The sequence below is a fragment of the Stegastes partitus genome, unplaced genomic scaffold (genome assembly GCF_000690725.1).
Source record: "Stegastes partitus isolate 25-593 unplaced genomic scaffold, Stegastes_partitus-1.0.2 Scaffold2000, whole genome shotgun sequence".
Lineage (NCBI taxonomy): Eukaryota > Metazoa > Chordata > Actinopteri > Pomacentridae > Stegastes > Stegastes partitus.
Window position 1 is genome coordinate 50778 of NW_007579731.1, and position 19876 is coordinate 70653.

General features: G+C 46.3%; 1 protein-coding gene across 1 annotated transcript in view; it reads right to left on the reverse strand.

The window, feature by feature from the left end:
• Positions 1-87: 87 nt before the first annotated feature.
• plxnb1b (plexin b1b) overlaps positions 88-19876 on the reverse strand; it is a 46681-nt gene continuing 26892 nt past the window's right edge. Inside the window, exons 9-37 of the mRNA XM_008303412.1 lie at positions 19740-19848; positions 18281-19240; positions 16161-16295; positions 15927-16049; positions 14397-14490; positions 14102-14268; positions 13023-13174; positions 12810-12915; positions 11840-11976; positions 11320-11496; positions 11009-11234; positions 10675-10917; positions 10244-10423; positions 10002-10150; positions 8404-8504; positions 7814-8031; positions 7557-7735; positions 7404-7470; positions 5970-6116; positions 5719-5884; positions 4498-4601; positions 4329-4413; positions 3985-4151; positions 3266-3426; positions 3035-3182; positions 2764-2828; positions 2487-2562; positions 2333-2407; positions 88-601 (exon numbers count right to left, since the gene is read on the reverse strand). Of these exons, the coding sequence (XP_008301634.1) occupies positions 497-601; positions 2333-2407; positions 2487-2562; positions 2764-2828; positions 3035-3182; positions 3266-3426; positions 3985-4151; positions 4329-4413; positions 4498-4601; positions 5719-5884; positions 5970-6116; positions 7404-7470; positions 7557-7735; positions 7814-8031; positions 8404-8504; positions 10002-10150; positions 10244-10423; positions 10675-10917; positions 11009-11234; positions 11320-11496; positions 11840-11976; positions 12810-12915; positions 13023-13174; positions 14102-14268; positions 14397-14490; positions 15927-16049; positions 16161-16295; positions 18281-19240; positions 19740-19848 (4822 nt within the window). The 3' untranslated portion in view covers positions 88-496. The remainder of the gene's footprint in view (positions 602-2332; positions 2408-2486; positions 2563-2763; positions 2829-3034; positions 3183-3265; positions 3427-3984; positions 4152-4328; positions 4414-4497; positions 4602-5718; positions 5885-5969; positions 6117-7403; positions 7471-7556; positions 7736-7813; positions 8032-8403; positions 8505-10001; positions 10151-10243; positions 10424-10674; positions 10918-11008; positions 11235-11319; positions 11497-11839; positions 11977-12809; positions 12916-13022; positions 13175-14101; positions 14269-14396; positions 14491-15926; positions 16050-16160; positions 16296-18280; positions 19241-19739; positions 19849-19876) is intronic.

Genomic DNA, 19876 nt, shown 5'->3' on the forward strand with positions numbered 1-19876 from the left:
AGAAATAACTTCTGACCGTACAGCAGCGACAAGCACACAAGGCATACGAGGTACAGTTTGATAAAACTGACTCCAGAGGGGAAAGAAAACAGCGACACAAGATGCCCATTTAATCAGTCCTCAGATCAGATCAGCTGGACGTGGATCAGCTCACTTCACTCCAGCTGTCAGCAAACCTGACGGGCGTCTTTTACACTCTCTGCTTGTCCGGCGTCCGTGTGCCGTCCTGATTATTCTACAGTGAGCTCGAGGCCTCGGCATCCAGCCTCCTTGGCGAAGATCAGAAACAACAAGGTGCCGGGATGTGAACGTTTAACACCAACCTGAATCTTCTGATCCTTCGCTTTAAAAGAAAAAAATAAATCCTAACTTCCACCCTTCCTCCTCAAAAAGAAGAGTCTGTTTCCCCGTGAGTCGGTCCAGTTCAACCACCAGGGCGCCTGTCTCTTCATTCATCTCCCACCCTCTGCAGTAACACTGGTCGTCGTCTCCTCTGTCACAAGTCGGTGACTTTATTCTCCACGGCGGCGGCGATCTGCTGCAGCCTGTAGCCCAGCTGCATCTTCTGCGCCGTGGTGTCCTCCTCCAGCGCCGTGATGATCTGGAAGAAGAAGAAAACAATTCAAGGAGATGCAAAATTGAAATTCAGTTTGTAGAAATGCAGTAATGGATAAAAACTACATGTCCCAAGTCCCATTAATCAGAATCATCTTAGAATCGTTGCTCGTTATTTCCATGTGTCATGAGTTTTAGGGGAGACGTGTATGAACTGAGAACCAGCAGCCTCATCATTCAGTTCAGTTCAGTCTGAAACCTTCATTACCCATTTCTATTTGGTGACTACACAAACGGATATCTGTCTCTCAGTTTATTTTCAATTACTCCAAAATTAGATTTTTTATTTTTTTTTGAATGTTTAAAAAAAAAAATCTTGTGTTATTTGAATTTTTTAAAACACATTTTGTTCATACCTACTAATATTCCCTGACTGGGATCCCTAACAGTCTTTATAATCAAAATAAATTGTTACGAACACAACATCGAAACTGCACTTCATCAAAAACAATTAGTTCAGGATGTTCATGTCTGTCAGAATGTCGTCTCTGTTGCCACCACTGGGGGCGCTACAGCTCCACTTATCCAGATTGCTTTCTCCTGTCTGGATCCCTGCTCGTGTTCTATCTGCTCTCAGATGTACGTGGCTTTGGATAAAAGTGTCTGACAAATGAAATGGTCGGATTGTAGAATTGTAAAGTCAAAAAAAGGAAACAGTGACTGCAGGGGATCCTTTTTTAATTCCACAAATCTGGGAAACAGTTTAATCCTTTGCTTAAAGTAACTGCATCCAAATACTGCATCACAGGTAAACGTTCTGCATCAATAATTCTAGTAGAAGTAAAAGTATGGATGCATAATGAGCAAAAAGTACTTAAAGTAGAGTCGTGAACAACAGTTTCCATACATTTGTAAAAACCATCAGTCTTGAGTTTCCTATGATCAGAGTTTTCTATGATGGAATCATTGAACCTTGAGCGTCTTTGTCACACAGAAAACAATCATGCATTTAGTTTTTTTCTGATATTTCTGACCCAACATGTTTGTTATACATCCAGAAGACTTCTATCGAATCTATAAAAGATTGTTTTTTGTGACTAAGATGCATCAGTTTCAGTGATTCCAGTTATTGGAGTCGTTGGAAAGTCAAGACTGCTGTGATGTATGTGGCCTTTACAAGTCCATGTAAACTATAGGTTTAGCAGGAAACTGACCTCTGTGACGATCAGTGGTCGTTATTATTACATTAATACTTATGTCTCAGTGAAGCCGATAGATAGATCTCACTTTAACTACTTTATGCAGCCAGTTTAGTTAAACGGTGACCAGTCTGGAGTTTAGGCCTCTTCATAGGTCCCTCAGATAAAGCTGAAGGGTTGCAAGATGAGTTTTCTGTTCTGATAAATCAGTTTTCAGGTTTTGTCTCATTTTGGTTTCTCACTGAAACTTTAACACGTGGACACTTTAACACTTCATGTAATAAAACCATGAAGGACTCACACAAATCCGAGACAGAACAAAGATCCAGTAATAAATAAACTCTGACCCTTTAACATAGTGCTTCAGTTTATGATCCAACCTTAAATGTTCTCAGCTGAAACACTTTCACACAGATGTTGTGACTTTTGATCCGTCACACCGACCGCCTGCATTTAGTGGCAACACAAATCTCTGCTTTAATCCGTCCAGTCTGCATCATGAGCTGTTCTCTACAGCGCACACCCTCACATATCGGTCCAGCTCCACCTGCACAGGCTGGTGTGAGCGACAAACGCACCTGGTCGTAGTATTTGTTGATGTACTTGTAGAGCTCGTGCAGTGCGACCAGGTAGTTGAGCTCTCCGGAGTAGTTCTGAAAACACAAAGCACAAAGGTCTCACTGTGCTCTACGATCCTCTGATCTGTGATCTGCTGGCTGTGGCTGCACTCACCCTGGACAGCTCAGCCAGAGCAGAGTTCATCTCCTGGTCGCTGGCTGAGATGGTCTGTCTGATGTCAGCATAGTACCTGCAGAGGCCGAGAAGATAAACTGCTTTAAGAAGTGATGAGCAACAAACTGAGGGGCTGCTCACAGAACAACACGTGATCCATGTTTTTAGAGAAAACCTGATCATTTTATTCCAAATCATGTTTTGCTGTGGATCTGTCTCGTGTTGGCTGTTTCAGAAGCAGCGTTAATCACTAGATAAAGATTCAGATGAAGCCAACCTTTCCACCATCTGTTTGTAGCGGGGGATGTCTCTGGCGTACAGCAGCTTGTTGATGGGAGAATCCTGTTTAAAAAAAAGAAAGAGGGGCTATTTTCAGACATGTTTGCATCTTAATGCCTTCATAGTCTTGCAGAGGCAGATTTCCACAGCAGAGAAATGGAGGAAGACCACTGACAGCAGCTGGCTCATCAGCTCCTACATTTCAGCTCCTTTTCCTTCCTGCTTCTCAATCAGCCAAAAGCTTTTTGTTCAGAGGACAAGCTGCTCACCCGCCCCAGCTTGTGCTCTGCGATGGTGCAGGAGTCCATGAAGGTCTGAGCGATGACGGAGAGCACGGCGTCCACGTGGTCCGACGCCTGCACGTCAAAGATGAACTGAGGATTCTTCACAATGTTGATCCAGAATCGCAGCGGGAGGCTGGAGAAGCACAGGAAGGTTCATGTAACACCTACCACAGACACACTCATCACCTGCTCTTCAGGTGTCAGGCTGTACTGTACCTGTTGGTCTTCCAAATGTGGATAGTTTCTGGGTCAGAGATGCCGTGTTGTCCTGCCTGGTCGTCCAGCAGGTCGAAGAAGTATTTGACAGCGAGCGGGACGGGACGACTGGTGCTGAGGATCACCGTGAACAGATCGTCTACAAACTTCTGCAGCGTCCCCTGAGAAACACGACCACGCAGGATTTAGTTGTGTGTTGAGAAGTTTAAACAACGTTTGCTGAACTTCATTTGTTTTCTGTAGCTCAGTTTATAAAATGATCACAAAGTTATGCAACATTAGAAACACTTAGAAATGGGAGGAAGTTATGGTTTAAACAGACTTCAGATGATTTTTTAATCATAAACAGACTTCACTCGTTTCCAGTTTGTCTTAAACAGGCTGTGGTTCAGTTCAAAATGGACTTTATTGTCTAAAGCAGCAACGTTTGAGCAGATCTCGACTCCTACATGTGACACTTTATCGTAAATGAGCAAAGCACTATTAGAACCACTGCTCTGCTGCTCTTATGATGTGGGACAAAGAACTGCAAACTTTGATTTGCCCGTAACTCAGTTTGAAAGCCTTCAGTAAGCACAATAAATCCACCTCAGTGAAAGGAGCCGCTGCTTTCAATATCTTTTTGTTTATTTGTTTTTATCTGTGATTATATTTTTATTTGCATTTAGAGACTTGTTGGTGCTACACAATGTTTGAATATAATAAACCTGACTGTGTACCTTCATGGACAGCAGGCGGGTCAGGTAGATCTCGGGGATGGCCTTGGCCCGTTCTCGCTCTCTCAGGCTGCCTCGGCGGTGTTTGGGCAGCTCGGGCTCCTCGCTGGCCTTCACCAGATGCCACAGTCTCACGCCGCCTTCATCCGCATCCTCCAGCATCGGAGTCTCTGCACAAACATGTGAAGGGCTTCAGTGAGACTCTCAGGGTTTTAAGTAAAAAATAATTAACTGTCATTATTTGAAAAATGACAGCAACAAAAAAAAAAAAGCTAAATGAAAGCTAGGACAGTAAAACAGCTTTCAGTTCAGTAAAAATCAGATTTATTATTGCTAGAGGAACTCACTCTCTCCGGCCACGTAGTCGTGGTTGTCATGGTGAATGTGTTTAGTGTGACGGGGGACCAGCGCGACTGTCGCACCGTCTGGGACCTGATGAGCAAAAGAGCCGTCATCAATATTTAACCACACCGTTTCCTTTCACCACCTAACACACTCTGGGGGACTCGGCGTTACCTTGTAATGCTGCAGCGTGTTGAGCCGTTTCCAGTTGCCCTGAACCACAGAGGTCAAGTCCTCGTCTGATAGGATGAGATGACCGGCAACACCAGACCTCCACTCTGAACAGGAGACAGCAGCCGCAGCGTCAGCACAGTTCATGCACATGGGCCATAACAAACCCTCGTGCCTCTGAATGTCATGTATTTCTAATGTGTTCCAGCCCTCAGTGCTGGATGTATGTGCACAGGTAGGTTCTGTGTGTTTTTGTCTTTTTCAGGTGACGCCCTGAGAAGGACTGGGAGAGGCCGGGTCACCTGTGGCCACTCTGCAATCAACCAGGAGTCTAAAAGCCAGACTGCCCTGAACATTGTGGGTCAGATCAGCAGCTAGTGGACTGTCTTTGTGTATGTGTGGTGCTTCTCATTATCTTTATTAAGAAGCTTGTTTCTGTTGATTCATTTGTTGTTCTTTTTTTTTTTTAATTCTCTGATCAGTTTCTTCTTCCCTTAACCCGGCTTCCATCACATCTTTAGTCACTCCCATCATCCCCTTGTTCACAGCAACGTAACACAATGGAAGATGTGCATGCACACTGTTTGGTGGCTTCCATCAGAATGTTTGTGTAATCTGAGTTATCATATCGGTATTAGCAGCTCACCGACATGTTAAAGGCACCCTGTGGAGGTTTTGGTGTTTGGGAGCATGTAGGCCACCATATACATTCCTCCCTCCACCTTTTCACTGATCACTAGGAGCTGATAAAGGTGAACAACGGTCAAAGACTGACCAGTAAATGAATGCTCTTGTATTTACTCTTCTCTTGCTGTAGGGGGCGCCACAGCTCAAGAAATATATGAAGAAGGCTCTTGAGGCCAGCAGCAGTTCATAAGTCCTCTCTCTCTACTGCCACAGATGGTGTTTGAATTCAGAGCAGTTAAAATAAACGCTGCAACCTTTTGTCCATTTCTAGAACAAATTCATTTAGTGAAACCAATGAGTGCGGTCCAGAATGCTCGTCCAATCATTAGCTGTAGCTACACTCACACCTACACCCAACTAAGAGTCACACATGAACCTACCAGGCACAGAAAAAAACATGCAAACCCGTCACAGAAAGGCCATCCAGCAGGTCCAAACCCAGAACCTTCTGGGTGTGACGTAACGACTCCACCACAGCGGCGCCCCTCTAAAGAACGCATTTAAGTGAATCTAAACCTTCTGTGAGTGGATCCTCACCCAGGTCCAGGGAGTCGGCGTGGGGCCGGTGGGAGAAGGAGGTGCCCTTGTACACCTGATCCAGCAGCTTCTCTTTCACCTGTGTGATGGTGTCGCAGTCGAGCACTTTGGAGGGCAGCGGCTGGGTCTCGTTCACTCCTCCGCCCTGCACCAGGACGTTCAGCGTCTGCAGGAGAGAGGAGGAGGAGGGTTGAAGGTCATGGGAATCCTTCATTAGATGCGAGTGATTATTTAGTTTAAAGTCTCCTCACCAGAGTCTTGTACTCGACGTCCTCACGCAGCAGGCGGTTGTCATTGAGGGTGTACTTGGCCTTCCCGGTCACAGCGTCCACAGGTCCTTTATCTACCTGGTGCTTTATTGCCCTGAACAGCATGTACAGAGACTCCCCCGCCGAGTCCTGCACACACACACACACACAGACACACACACACGCACACAGACACACACACACGCACACACACACACACACACACACACACAGAAGTCAATTAGTCCTGACCAAGCACTCTGCAGGAGAGAACGAAGGACATTCTTTCACCTACTTTAAATCAGCGGCTCATAACTTTGAGCCAAAGACGCTGTAAAGGTTGCCCATCATTCTGCAAACTCTGAGATAAAGGACACTCGCTATTTTCGCTATTGACTGAAGCTCGGCTGAATATTTGATCATCGCTGAGGACTTTTTCTTTCACCCTTCAAACACGTCAGTGCTTTGATCTGCTCTTTAAAAGCGACACTGTGAGAGTCACACTGGACGCTTACTGTAAGGAATAAATGCCTTTCACATATTACAAACTATTTATGATTTTAAAATAAGTGAAACATGCATATTATCTACCTGGTTGATTTAAAAACAAAACAAAACAATGACACGTTGTCATTTGAAGAGAGAACATCTGAATCTCTCGTCACCACAATCAAGCCGTGAATCTACCTGCATGGATAAAAACCCTTAATGTGAGTTTGTTTCTCACCTCACTGTCTCTTACTGACTACAGCCTGAAATACATTTTAAACTTCTAAATAAAATAAGTTGTAAATTGGGAAATTAGTAACTGTGTGGAAAATACATCTGTTGGTTTATATATTGTAGATAATTGAGCGTAGATTTGAAAAATGTGCAAAAACTAAAAGGCTCTGAGTATTAAATCTGTTCTAAATGTACTGTTAACACAACTGAATCTGAGTCCTGTGAAATCATGACGAGACGGTTCAGCAGAACATGTTTTTTTTCTCATGAAATCGGCACATCTGGAGAACATCTCCCTCCGTGACTTTCCCACACAAAGTTTTCCCACCATGTTCTTACCAGCAGCCGTCCACTAAGACAAACATCAGATACTGTTAAATGTTACATAATAAAGAAAGTACAGTCGAGACTCGATGATCTGACACTAAATGTAAAACCTTCTTCTATGTCGGATATCAAGGCTGTCGGATTGTCAAGACGGAGGTCCAGATACAAGGAGGGCTTGATGCTGGAAGGCTCATTAGTTGTTAATATTTGTTGTTCATAGTTGTTATAATAACTAGTAGGGCTGGTCCCAATAGAACTTTATAGTCTCTGGAAATTTGGGTTTCATTCGTTTTTCCTACAAACCTGTCAGATAACAAGGTTTTCAGATTATTAAGGGTCGGATTATCGAGTCACGACTGCACATTTGATTTTAGTGTGTTGACTGACCCTGAGGAACGCATAGAGGCAGATGGACATCCAGTTGGTCAGCAGCTTCTCCACCACCGTCTCCGTTCTGCAGAAAGACACAAACAGTTGTAGCAGCTGCAGAACTTTTGGTTTTTTGGAACCTCCACACTCTGATCTCCTTCCTGTCCTTACCTTCGCAGCATCAGTTTGGGGTTCTTGGCCACGTACTGCTCCACCAGGTCGTTCAAAAGAGTCTTGAGGATGTCGGTGAAATACTCCAGCTTTCCGTGGAGCGCCACCGTCAGCAGCGAGGCCACGTAGGCTCGGTCTCTGGGAGAGAAGGTCCGCTGGCTCTCCAGAGTGTGAATGAACTGAGAGGAAGAACAGATAAGTTAAAGGATGTGTTCTCTACAAAACTTAATGTTAGCCGTGAAGGTGACGGTGACCACCTTAGTGAGGAAGAGTTTGCTGTTGAGCAGGTTGGACAGCTGCACCAGGCCCTGCTCCACCGTCTGCCGCCGACACTCCTGGACGTCCAGGTCTCGCCTCAGTGGAGACTCACGGTGGCCGGGGAAGAAAATGCGCTCGGCGTACATGCGGTAGTCGAGGAAGGGGATGCCCGAGCCCACCAGGTCGCTGGACATGTCCATCATCTCGGTCATCAGGTCTGGTGAGGGTGAAGGAGGAGAGGTGAAAGGTGAGGAGGTGCTGCTGCTGCAAGTCCTTCTGTCTTTGGCTTCTCATATTTATTATATTCCAAGTTCCTGCTGAGAGCTGTGCTGGGAGCGAGGAGCTGGTAAATATTGACACTGGACAGGGTGGGCAGACTAAAATTAAACTCCTCTGCAGCAGCCATGTGGGATGTAAGGACCGGTTCATCCGGGCGGCGTGATGTAACCGACTAATGGTGTGAAAACAAAGTGGATCTGTTGGAATCCACAAACTAAAACAAACGTTTTCATTCTTCCGTCTCTGGCTTTAGTCTCCTAAACTGTTTCTACTTTGGTCGCTGAACTTTGCTCGGCTCACATTGCTTTACCTGTAAACTCCTTCTTGCATCGGTCTCTCACGCTGGTCTCCAGGTTCTCCAGCTGGATCTGGACCTTCTTGTAGTCCCGGAGAGCCTGCTTGCTCTTTCTCCTAGCAGACGGAACCAGAGGGGTCAGGCAGGGACAGAGGAGAGAGGAAAAGAAAAAGCAGTTTCACACTGGATTAGCGGAAATCCAGTGAAGTCGTGAAAGGGTTGACTCAAGTAATCTGACCTGACAAACCCCCACCAGTAAAGGATCAGGGTTAATCGCAGGGTCGTGCTGGGTCACAAAGGAAACACTGGCTAGTTAGTAAAACTCAGTAATGACAGTTCTGATGCTGAAAACTTGGTGACTGCTCACACGCTTAATGTTGTTAAAGTGGCCCAATGACTGAGCAGTGAAGCTGCATCGTTAGACCAACTCCATAAAACCAGCAAAACTGTCACTAAGGTGGTGGTCAATGCATTTAAAAGTATCTCAGTTTTCCCTCCAGAGAGCTTGAATTAAATAAAACTACAAGGACAATCAATCATTAAGCAATAAAATGAATCCTTGATCAGTTCCTGAAGTCCAACATGTTGCTGCAACAAACTTATTTGATCCGGAGCTCATGCTAGTGAACTGATTTTTGGCACAGTGGAAATGTGAAGCCCTTTTCAGACATTTATTTCGCTAAATTAGTTTCTTCAACAAGCTTTTAACTAATATTTTTTCATGTAGGTGTTTGTTCCATAAATGCTCCGTTTGGCTTCGACCTGACGATTACAGCAGGGCGGCCATAGCGGGCAGCTGGTGTGCATTAGAGACCGTTACTGCTGGAGGACTTTGATTATATTAAGAATGAAGAAGAGGCTGCATCACTGACAGACTTTAAAATCTGTTGTGCCATTAAAGCCTTCAGTGACTGATGTGAACCTCCGTCTGCCCACATGCTTTATGTAGACGGACGAAATAACACGTTGTGACAACTCACAGATAAAAGCAGTAATGTGAGATATACTGTAGAAATAGAATCAGAAATTAAACAGAATGTGAACGGTTGGTTCTCATAACCAACGTATTCAATACTAGAATAATGGGCAGGTGTAAAGACCTGAGCTGGGGCCAAAGACACTGGGAGAGGCGCTCAAATAACTCTGTTCATCAGCCGTGGTGCCTGATACCACATGAGGTCTTGTGCAATTCATGCTTTAGATGATTGGAGCTGTTTCGGCAGCAAATAATGGACCAACAGTGCAGGAAGGAGTCACTTTTGCTCTCCAGTGTCAGGTATTTTGCTGAACAATTTAATCTGAACTGGCAGCACGAACGGACTGGTCTGGAAACGACCATCGTACTACATCAGTTTCTATATTTCAGCCTCTTTTGCAACACACAGCTGCAGGAAAACAATCTTTTTTTAAACCGATGAGGCACAACATGAGCTTAAAATCTGCTCATCACAGTTATTAAAATGATTATTTGTGCATTAAGTATGATAATAAATGCTAAACACCCTTTTACCAAGCAACTGCTGGTCAAAATGGACGCACTTATGTGTCATTTTTCCTGTTCTGTGCCTGTCTACAAAGTAAACATTCAGACAACCATCAGGCCGTCCACTGACCTGTAGATGAGCACGATGATCAGGACGATGAGGGCCACAATGGAGGCGCCAACTCCAACTCCGATCTGAGCCTCCAGCGGGAAGGTGGACAGGCTGAGGTTGTCGTACTGAACCTTTCCGAGAGAGAAGTTCAGGCTGCCCATTTGGACCTGAGACACACAAACATATTCCTCTTTTAGAAACAGCGTCGGGTGAAGTTTAAAACTCTGCGCCGCTGTAAAGCCGAAGCGTCGAGGACTCACGGTGAACTCGGGCAGGTTGTCGGAGCCTTCGCGTTTCTTGCCGTTGGGTCCCGGTGCCGGCTGCTGAGGTGGCGGCTCACAGTACAGATGGTTTCTGGTCAGGGTCTTCACAGCACACACGCCCTCCCCGACCAGCACCACCACCTCATCCTTAGTGATGGCCAGGTCCAGGTTCTCCCCCTGAACACACATCAAACATGTGGTTTAAAATCAACTTTCACTGCCAGTGGTAAAGGAGAAGCAGCTGCACCAGAAGACGACATGAATGATGTTTGGTGGATTTCTTCTGCTACAAATGACCCGTTTGGACAAAGACAGTAACAGAGGAGTGTAGTCGTGGGTTTGTTTGTGCATCCTTTGGGCCTTCGTACTTGAAAACAATAACAATAATGATGGGATGTAACATTTGTAAAGCTCTGTGCATCACCAACCTCCAGCTGGATGAAGCTGCCGGGGTTGTAGCGGTAGGCCTTCAGAGGGTCCTGCTGGTTCAGGGGCCGCAGGATGGGGTTGGGCTCATAGATGAAGTGCTGGGAGGTCAGACGGCTGAAATCGAAGCGCAGGTTGTCCAGAAGGAACTCAACGGTGACCCTCGAGCCCCAGACGGAGGAGTCCACCATCGGAGAGCGGCACAGAATCAAGGAGGAGGAGTTCACTTCGCAGCGCTCTGTGAACTGATGAGACGAGGAGAAGGAAGAAAGTCATCAGTCTGGTAGAAAGACTCAAAGCTCGCTCACGTGACCTCCTCTGTGTCGACCCACACACCTGTTTGACAGAGCAGAGAGGGTTTCCAGGACAGACCTGCTCAGAAACCATCATTGCCAGGGTCTTCTCCGTGTCCTTCCTCTCCTCTACGCTCCTCCTCTTCCTCCTCTTTCGCTTCTTCCTCTTGTTCTGGGCGATGGACTCGAAGGGAGAGACGGTCACCACCATGCGAGGCTCCTGCACCACGTCCAGGTTGTGGCCCTTCACAGAGATCAATCGACCGCCACTAGATAGAAAAAAAAAAACATCAGAAATGCACAATTCTTTGAAGTTAAGCAACAAAAACAAGGGGTGAAGGTTCCCAGACGTACTCCAGGAAGCTCTTGGCCGGTGAGGCGTGGGTGATGTTGGGGTTGTGGGTGTAGCGGTATCCTGCAGCGTGGAGGTGGCGCTGGCTGCTGCCGTAGTGCAGCGTGACTCGATGATCTCCTGTCTTATTACTGCTGCCCGTCACACACTGGACGCTGGAGTTCTGCACCTCTGATACCCTGACGAGACACACATTCAGACATGATGAGTAAGATGGGCTGCTCTAATGCTGCTATTGTTTGGGAAGTTTTTCATCTTCTATAGACTAATGATCCAATAATCTCCAATGGACTACAATATTGTTATGTTTCATTCCTTTGCATTGAGACAAAAGTTATGTCAGTTTCATTTCTTTAAATGGACATTTTCAAATCTCAAAAAGCCTCTTGATCTTTTTCCCTCTTTTCCCACTTTCAGTGTACGTGTTGCAAAAGTGAGGATTAGCAGCAGCTAAAGTTAGCTTAGCATTAGCTACACAGTGGATGTCATCTCTATGTGGATGTGCTGCTGTGTTGGTCTCACATGCTGCAGGGAACTCCTCCTACGGTCACAGTGAGGTCCAACGGGCGGCCCGTCAGCAGGTTTCGGCCGGTGATGGTCAGAGTCGTTCCTCCAGCCTTGGGGCCTCTTTCAGGTGACACCCCCATCACAAATGGGTCCTGAGAGGGAGGAAAGGATGGAAGAAGGGAGATTACAGCTGTGCTTATGTCTTCTGTTGAATGTACAGGACTGTGCAAAGGTTGGAGGTTCTCCAGAGGTTGCAGCCAGAGTCGTAACAACCACAAGAGCAAATGGCATGTACGGTGTTTATTGTGCAGACAGGTCCTTGGTGTTCATAGCTGAAGGCCGGAATTTATCACTTTTTAATTCTGTAAAAACTTGTCAAAAGTTTGTCAAAATGTCGAGGATTCCAGAGAAAACAGCAACAGGCTGGTGGTCACGTCAAAAAGTTTGTTTGAATTGAAGCGATTAGTGGTTAAAAACCTGCGATTGCACCTGCTGCATTAAAACAGATTTCTATTTCAGGGTGCAGTCAGCTGCTATTTATGGACAAGAATCAGTCATGTTAGCTTTCTGAAGAATGGAACAAATTGTTCAAGATTCTTTCTGAGCAGCTTTTCAGTCGAGGAATGTCCGTTCTTTTGTTGGCGATTGCAGCGGTGAGTGTGAAATGTTCTGCTGGACATGTGTGCGCTGAAGAGACCGAAAATAAAAAGACATATTCTCAAACTTATCCAGTATTTTCTCTGAATTTTCTTGTAAATTGTGGAAAAAAAAGGTGTTTAAAGACATCTGTAGTTCTGTGAATTTGTGATGGACGTTAAAACTATCAATTAAAACTACAGATTGGTGAATTTTTTGGTATAAAAAACAGATTTCTTATTGTTATATTGCTCACTTCTTCCTGTTTACATCCGTTTTGCTGCTGCAACAAGTTTTACAGAGAAAATGAACAAAATGAAGAACTGCTGTCACTTTCAGTCTAAAGCACCTGGTAGCTGAACGTCTGACTGGACAGACCAAACTCTCCTCCGCTGACCTTCACCGATACGCGGCCCACCTTCTCTCCCCCGCTGGCTTTGGTCCTGCACACAATCCTGGAAGACAGACATCACTCTCAGGTTAACTGTTCTTTGTGGGAGTAGGTCACACACACACCTCGGCAATGTTTAGTTAAGCTGAAACAGCGGCAGGTCGTCTGTACCTGGAGGAGACCTCGTACAGGCTGGGGATGACGGTGCAGGGAACCCCGGCTACCGACACAGAGTGGAGGATGTCCTCGGCCTTCTGGCCCAGGTTGGAGCCTGAGATGGTCACCGTGGTGCCTCCTTCCAACAGGCCGGAGAGCGGCTCAATCTGAAGGACATCAGGAAATGCTTCACTTGAATGTTTTTCTTTCTGGATGCACTGCAGTAACAGCGCATTGCATTCACTGAAGAGAAGCATCATCTAGTAATTATGACTTCTGTAGGACATAATTGGGGCGGCTGTGGCTCAGGTGGTAGAGCGGCTTGTCCTCCAATCACAAGGCTGGCGAGCAAGACACTGAACCCAAAGTTGCTCCCAGTGGCAGCAGCACCTTGCATGGCAGCTCTGTCGCCATTGGTGTATGAAAGTGTGTGAATGGGTGAATGAGAACCATTGTGAAGCGCTTTGGATAAAAGCTCTATATCAGTGCAGACCATTTACCGTTCACCATAATTAGGCCGTTTACTGAAATATCAATCAAAAGTTGGCAGTTTTCCAGGAGTTTATAAACTAAGGGTGGTGCAGAGGGAGAGATATGAAGCAAAAACAGTTCCTGTTGTTCTAAAAACAACAAGAAGTCAGTTTAACTGTGAAATCTGAGCGCACACAATTGTTGCGTATATTATTAGACTCAGTGTGACTCTTTGAGACATGGCTGTCTCTAATGACTGAAGCAAATAAATGCTGAGAACCATCAGTCCATCCAAACTATTCGTAGCTAATTTGATGCGCTTAACGTTCAAAAAATGTAAACAAACAAATACAGAAAACAGACCTTAAGAACATTTTACTGAACTCCTCACTGAGCCGCATTAACATCTCCTACAGTCTCTTTTCATGGTTTTGACATTTTCCTCATTATAATGAAGTCACAATTAAGAAAAACAGAGGTCATAATTAAAATCTTTTTTTTCCGTTTTGTATATACAATGCGCCTCCATACATCAGGTGTCACTATGTATTAATGATGCAGGTGAATGACCCAGTGAGTGTCTCCCACATCCACAAGGCGCTGAGGTCCAGGTCAGTACTCACAGAGTGTATGACGGGAGCCGGACACGTCTGCTGCACGGGTTCACTGCAGGAGTCTGAGTACAAGCAGCTGGCCCGAGGCCCGCCGCACCAAACACAGCCGTACTTCTGGTCGGCCGTGTGGCAGCGGCTGCAGTCGGACCGTCCCACGGAGCAGTTGTACAGAGTCACTGAGGACAGAGCGTACAGGAGAGCGGTGGTTCAGGCACGGTGGGGTTGTGTGTTGTGGTCAGGTTGTAACATCATAATATCAAACAGAATGTGATCTAAAAACTTAAGGACATGACTGTGACCTCACCGGAGAGATCAGGAGAACTGTCCACATGGAAGGTGTCCCTCCTCTTCACGTAAACCATGGCGCTGTATTCCTCCACCAGAGCTGAGTACGAGTACTAAACAGACACAAAAACCAGCTGCTGTCAGTTACGTTTACTGGATCCACACTCATCGACGCCTGTGAGATCTAATACGCTAATACTGAGAAATGCTTTGTCCATCCTGTTAACAGACATGAGGGCAGCATGAGGCAGAATTATCCCATTTCTGACAAACAACATACAAAAACGTAGAATCTTCATCAAAGTTGGTTGGAAGCAACATGAACGCAAGAAATTCTGAGGCTGCACTTTGTCATGTTTAAACTAGAAAAGCTGGATGAAATTGTATATATATATAAATACTGACTGGTATTTAGTGTGACAGGGCTCCAGAAAGTGAGCATTTTGCAGCATTTTCACTGGTTGTACTGGTTTTTATCACACAGGTCTATGTGTGCATGCGTAGCCTTGCTTTGTCTCCCACTTGCTTTCTGTGCTACATCGCAGAACGCTGCAGCTCTGGGCGCTGTGCATGCATTAAACTGCAGAACTGTGCCCTGTGCTTTGACTCACAGGTGTTTCTAGAGGTGTGGGCTGCCCCATAAGAATCACTGCAGATTTTTTTATTTTTGTATTTTAGCTTCCTGACATTTTGCGTATGAGCTTTAAAGTATTTTAGTTGGCCTTATTCCATTCTAGTAATAGTCTTTATTTGCTAACAGAAATGCCCCATCACATTAATGTGCCCCTGCTGATGTCTGATCAAAACCATGAGGCGTGTCATGTCACTTTTGGTTTGGAGAGTGGACATCAGACTGGTTTATTCTGGAGAGGTCGGCCAGTTGCCACCAGTCATTATAAATGCACTATTGACCAGTCAGAAATAAACCCACCACTACCTCCTGCTGCTGACCGTGTGGATTCTCAGCCTTTCTGTTACTGTCAGGACAATTGGTTACATATTTTAGTGGTGCGGTGAAAAACATGTAAAGTTAGTCTGAAGCCCTGTTTGGTTTCATACGGCTTGTTGTTGGCTACGTACAGATGTTGGCCTGCAGGAGGACAGATGGTTTGAGAGAGGAGTGAAAGATCATCTGTGTCAAACTGGACAGACCATCCCTCAGCAGAGATGGAGGTCTGAGGCATCACCTCTCACCTGTTTACAGTTCAGTCCTAAGATCTCTCCCCAGGAAGATGAAACCACATCCACACCGAGCCACAGAGACCCTAACGAGCCCCTTTGCAGCAGGTAGAGCACTAACGACCATCATAACGAGGAGGAGGAGCAACAAACCCCTGATTGAAACCCAAACTCAGGTGTTAATGGCTCCTTTAGGATGTAAGTATCTGGATCTCCCAACTAGTCAGAACTGATGAAGCCTCTTGGATGAGAGGTGGAACGTCTTCAAGGAACTCAAGCAGGTCCAGTTGCTACGATTAATCCACCAGAAGAACCAGGACCTGGATGACTGAGAATCTTCACAGACACCCCTTTAATAACAATAACCAACCTGGTGTAGCTGACATGTGATGTCAAAGTTGGATGGATTGATGTCATCAGTCTCCACGTAGGCGTCCACCACCACCGTCTGGCCCTCGATCACCAGCACACACTCGTAGTCCAGTTCTGCATCCTGAAAACACGCAGACTCCAGTTTGGTAAAGAGGTCAAACTCATTCCTGTTGCAGTTGCAGCCTCAGTGTGTGTGTGTGTGTGTGTGTGTGTGTGTGTGTGTGTGTTGTACCTGATATAAGTGCAGGTTGCGAGCCAGCAGAGTGATCTTCCTCTCCACCCTGACGGGCAGCAGTGATGAACCCTGGACCTTCTCCACACAGGGACACGCTGAGGAGCCCCAGCTGACGTAGGAGCCCTCGTCCCCCTGTTGTTCAATACACACCGACGACATTAACACACCGGGCCTCTCGTCTTCACACTGAGCTTATGTCTACATTCATACACACACTGTGTTTCTCTACAAACCAGGAGGTGAATTAAAGCAAACATTTACCAAACACTTACTAACTTCCTAAGTGGTTCTTATTTTGAACTTCCAGAGGGTGTTCCAGTAAGAATAACTATATAAAATAGTTGGATAACAGCTCCACCTATAGGCTGCATGGTAAACACACACTCCAGACACCAGCTCCTGTTTGCACAAGTAACTCTGGACTACAGAGAGATCAAGCGGTTTCTAATCAGTGGGAGTGAAATCCCAAAGCGATGCTGCCAAAGAGCGACCAGCAGGGTACGAATCAAAGGGGAAAAACATGCAGAAAGCAGGAAATATGAGGATAAATATCTGGAGTATGACTTCATTTAGACCTCGGATTGGCGGGGATTCCCAACCACCGCCAGCTGCAGCCATACTGTGGCACAATCTGGTGGTTTTCAAGAAGAATTTAGTGAATCTTCAAGAGGAAGTGAGGTTGCACACTTTTCTAATGAAAAATGAGTCACTCTTGAAACCGTCTCGCTGACACTGATCAGTTTGCGGGTTGTTGTCGGGGCTCATCTATCTGGATGCAGCTTCTGTTTGCTCATGTTTTCCTGAGAATTAGGTAATGTCTCGAACAGAGGAGTGGACTAATTTAACAGGAATACCAACTGTACCGGAGGACTCACTGATTGTTGTCACAGCCGACGAGGGAGCCGAAGTCTGACTTCTGCATTAGGTGTCCCAGTGAATGCTGAGAGTTCAGTGGAAACTTTTCCCATTCTCATCTCAACTGTGCAATACGACGACAATCCTGACCCACGAGGACCCATCCATCACACCCCTCCTATATGCTCACTAGTAATACCATTTTATATTTATTTTACTACTGTGTTTATTGTAAATACCAACAATTTTGCATCTTTTTTAGTAAATAGCAGCATTTTGGGCATTTTATTTCTATTTCATGATTTGCACGTTCTTCTGTATGTTGTTTTCCTGACCTATGATGAGTGTGAGCTACTGGATACCTTGAATTTCCCCACAGGGATGAATAAAGTCTGTATCTGTCAGTCTATTAGGCTGTACCGCTCACTGGACCTGAACAAACAAGTACAGTCACTCTATCACGTGAAGACGGTTTGCATCTCGTCCTCATCACCTCAGTTCAAGCTCAACTGTCCCACAGTTTGGTATTCTATTTTTTTTCACTGTTATCTGAATATTCACATTGCTATGCCCAGTTTAGAAAATGCATTATACACTCGTTGGCTTACCGATTTTTCAGCTTAAAAATCTCTTAATTAACACATTTTGAGGACACAGTTCCTTACAGGCATCTTTTAAAAATGGTTGTTGATGCTTTAATGGTTAAAAGATGCACATTCGCCAACATGTTGTTATCAGAACTATTAAATATTAACACTGATACTGATTTGGGCTTTAATATGAGCATCTCCAGTGTGTGTGTATGAAGCATACATAAGCATGTGTACATGACTACTGCAGTCAGACAGAAGCTGCACAAACATACGACTCTGTTTCACTTCTTTAACTCACACACACAGCACTCAGAGGAAAAACAAGTTTCAAAGTGTATTTTTAAAGTAATGCAGAGTTGTTGATGTGAAAATAAATCAGAAAACACAAAATGTACAAAAAAACCACAGTGCTGTAGAGAAGCAGCTGCGTTTTTTTTTTTTTAGTCAGTTCTTACAATGAAAGCGAACAAAAAGAACACAGAAGTCCAGAGACAGCATGGAAAGAAGGGCAGACTGGGAAGCTGGTTTAAGGTTTGTTACTCTAGCAGGAGTCCAGTCAGGAGCTGGGAGCACCAGGAGGCTGCTGACAAGAAGAAGAAGAAGAAGAAGAAGCAGAAGAAGGAGGAGGAGGAGGAGCAGCAGGAGGAAAACGGAGGCGTCTGAACTCACCGGGAGGAAGGCATCAGCCGGATCATACTGGTAGTCCAGCTCTGAGTCAGTATCCAGCAGGTGTGGGTAGGACGGGGGAGGGTGGTCGACCTCCCCGTCACCTGAGAGCACGGTGGCGGCTGAAAACGTAGCCGTGTCATTTTCTGACTGGACGCCACCCTCGGTGTGGACATCCACTTCTTTGGGCCAGAGGAGGACCTCGGGGTCGGCGTCCGGGCTTCCTGCCTCGGTCTGGGGGTCCTGAGCGGGGAGCAGCGTCGGGGACACGTCCAGGGGAAGGGAGGGCTCGGAGTCGGCCGCTTCGCCCACAGGGAAAGGTGTGGGCAGAGGGAAGCCGGACGAGCCGAGGCTGGGGGGCTCGGCCAGACTCACGGCTCCCTCGGCTTCCTGGGAGCCGTTGGGTGTTGCCTCTGTCAACACCTCTGGAGGGAAGGAGTCTGGGATCATCAGCGGCACCACGGGGTCCAGATCTCCACTCAGACCGTCCGCCACGGTGACGGGCATCAGCTCCGCCGCCGCCACGGCGATGCTGGTCGTCACTGCAGCATCTCCGGAGTGACTCTGGGTGACGACGACGAGTTCGTCTGTTTCCGCCTCCTCCTGCTTCCTGGTGACGACCTCCGGGGGTGGAGGCGTGGTGGGTGCTGCTGTGCTGGGTGGCAGGGTGCTGGCGGGCCGAGGCGGCAGGGTGGTGGGCGGGGTGGTTGGCTCGGGGCTGGTGGTGGTCACGGGTGGGGTGGTGGGTGCTGGACGGGTGGTGGGCTCCTGGGTGGTTGCTACAGTGACAGGGGCTGCAGTCGTAGTTGTAGTTGCAATAGTTGTGGTGGTTGTTGTTGTTGTTGTGGGAGGAGCCGTGGTGGTTGCCGTGGTGGTGGTTGTCCGGGCAACCGTGGTGGTGGCGGCTGTCGTGACGACTTTTAGAGTTTTGGTTGTGGGAGGAGGTGAGGTGGGGAGTTTAAACTGGGGGGGAGGGAGGAGGGGAGGAAGACATGAGGAGAGGAGGGTGAGACAGAAACAAAAAAACTTAAAGTAAAATGGAAAAACAACTCAAAGGTGATGTTACAGACATGAGCTGCTGTTATTGCTGCGTATGAGGAATGATCAGCGGTGACGTCTGGTTACAAACATGAGGCACAACAACACACACAACAGGACGCCTGAACATTTATCTACTTACCAGGTTCTTATGAATCAAAAACACTCCTGTCAAGTTAACAATCTGGTTTTAAACAAGCACAATCAAGGGCTTTTATTTTGAAAAAATAAAATAAAATACAACAACTGAACCAGCTATTGGTGGTTTTTGTGGTTGTAAGTTCACACGTGTTGCTGCTGGAAAACGACATCATTGATGTTCTACCTCTGAAACAGATGCTTTCTTTAACAGAGCACTTTTCCTTTAACAGTATTTTACACTTTGCTCCTGCACACCATCCTCAGTTCGACCGCCGGGACTTACGTGTTGGTTGTAGATGACCACGCCTTCCTCACAGGTGGGCTTGTGGGTGCACGAGTGCTGGTGAACGCACCAGTTGCAGCCCCATCGGCTCAAAACGCAACCACGGCAACTGAAGGCAGGAGACACACATCAGAGGC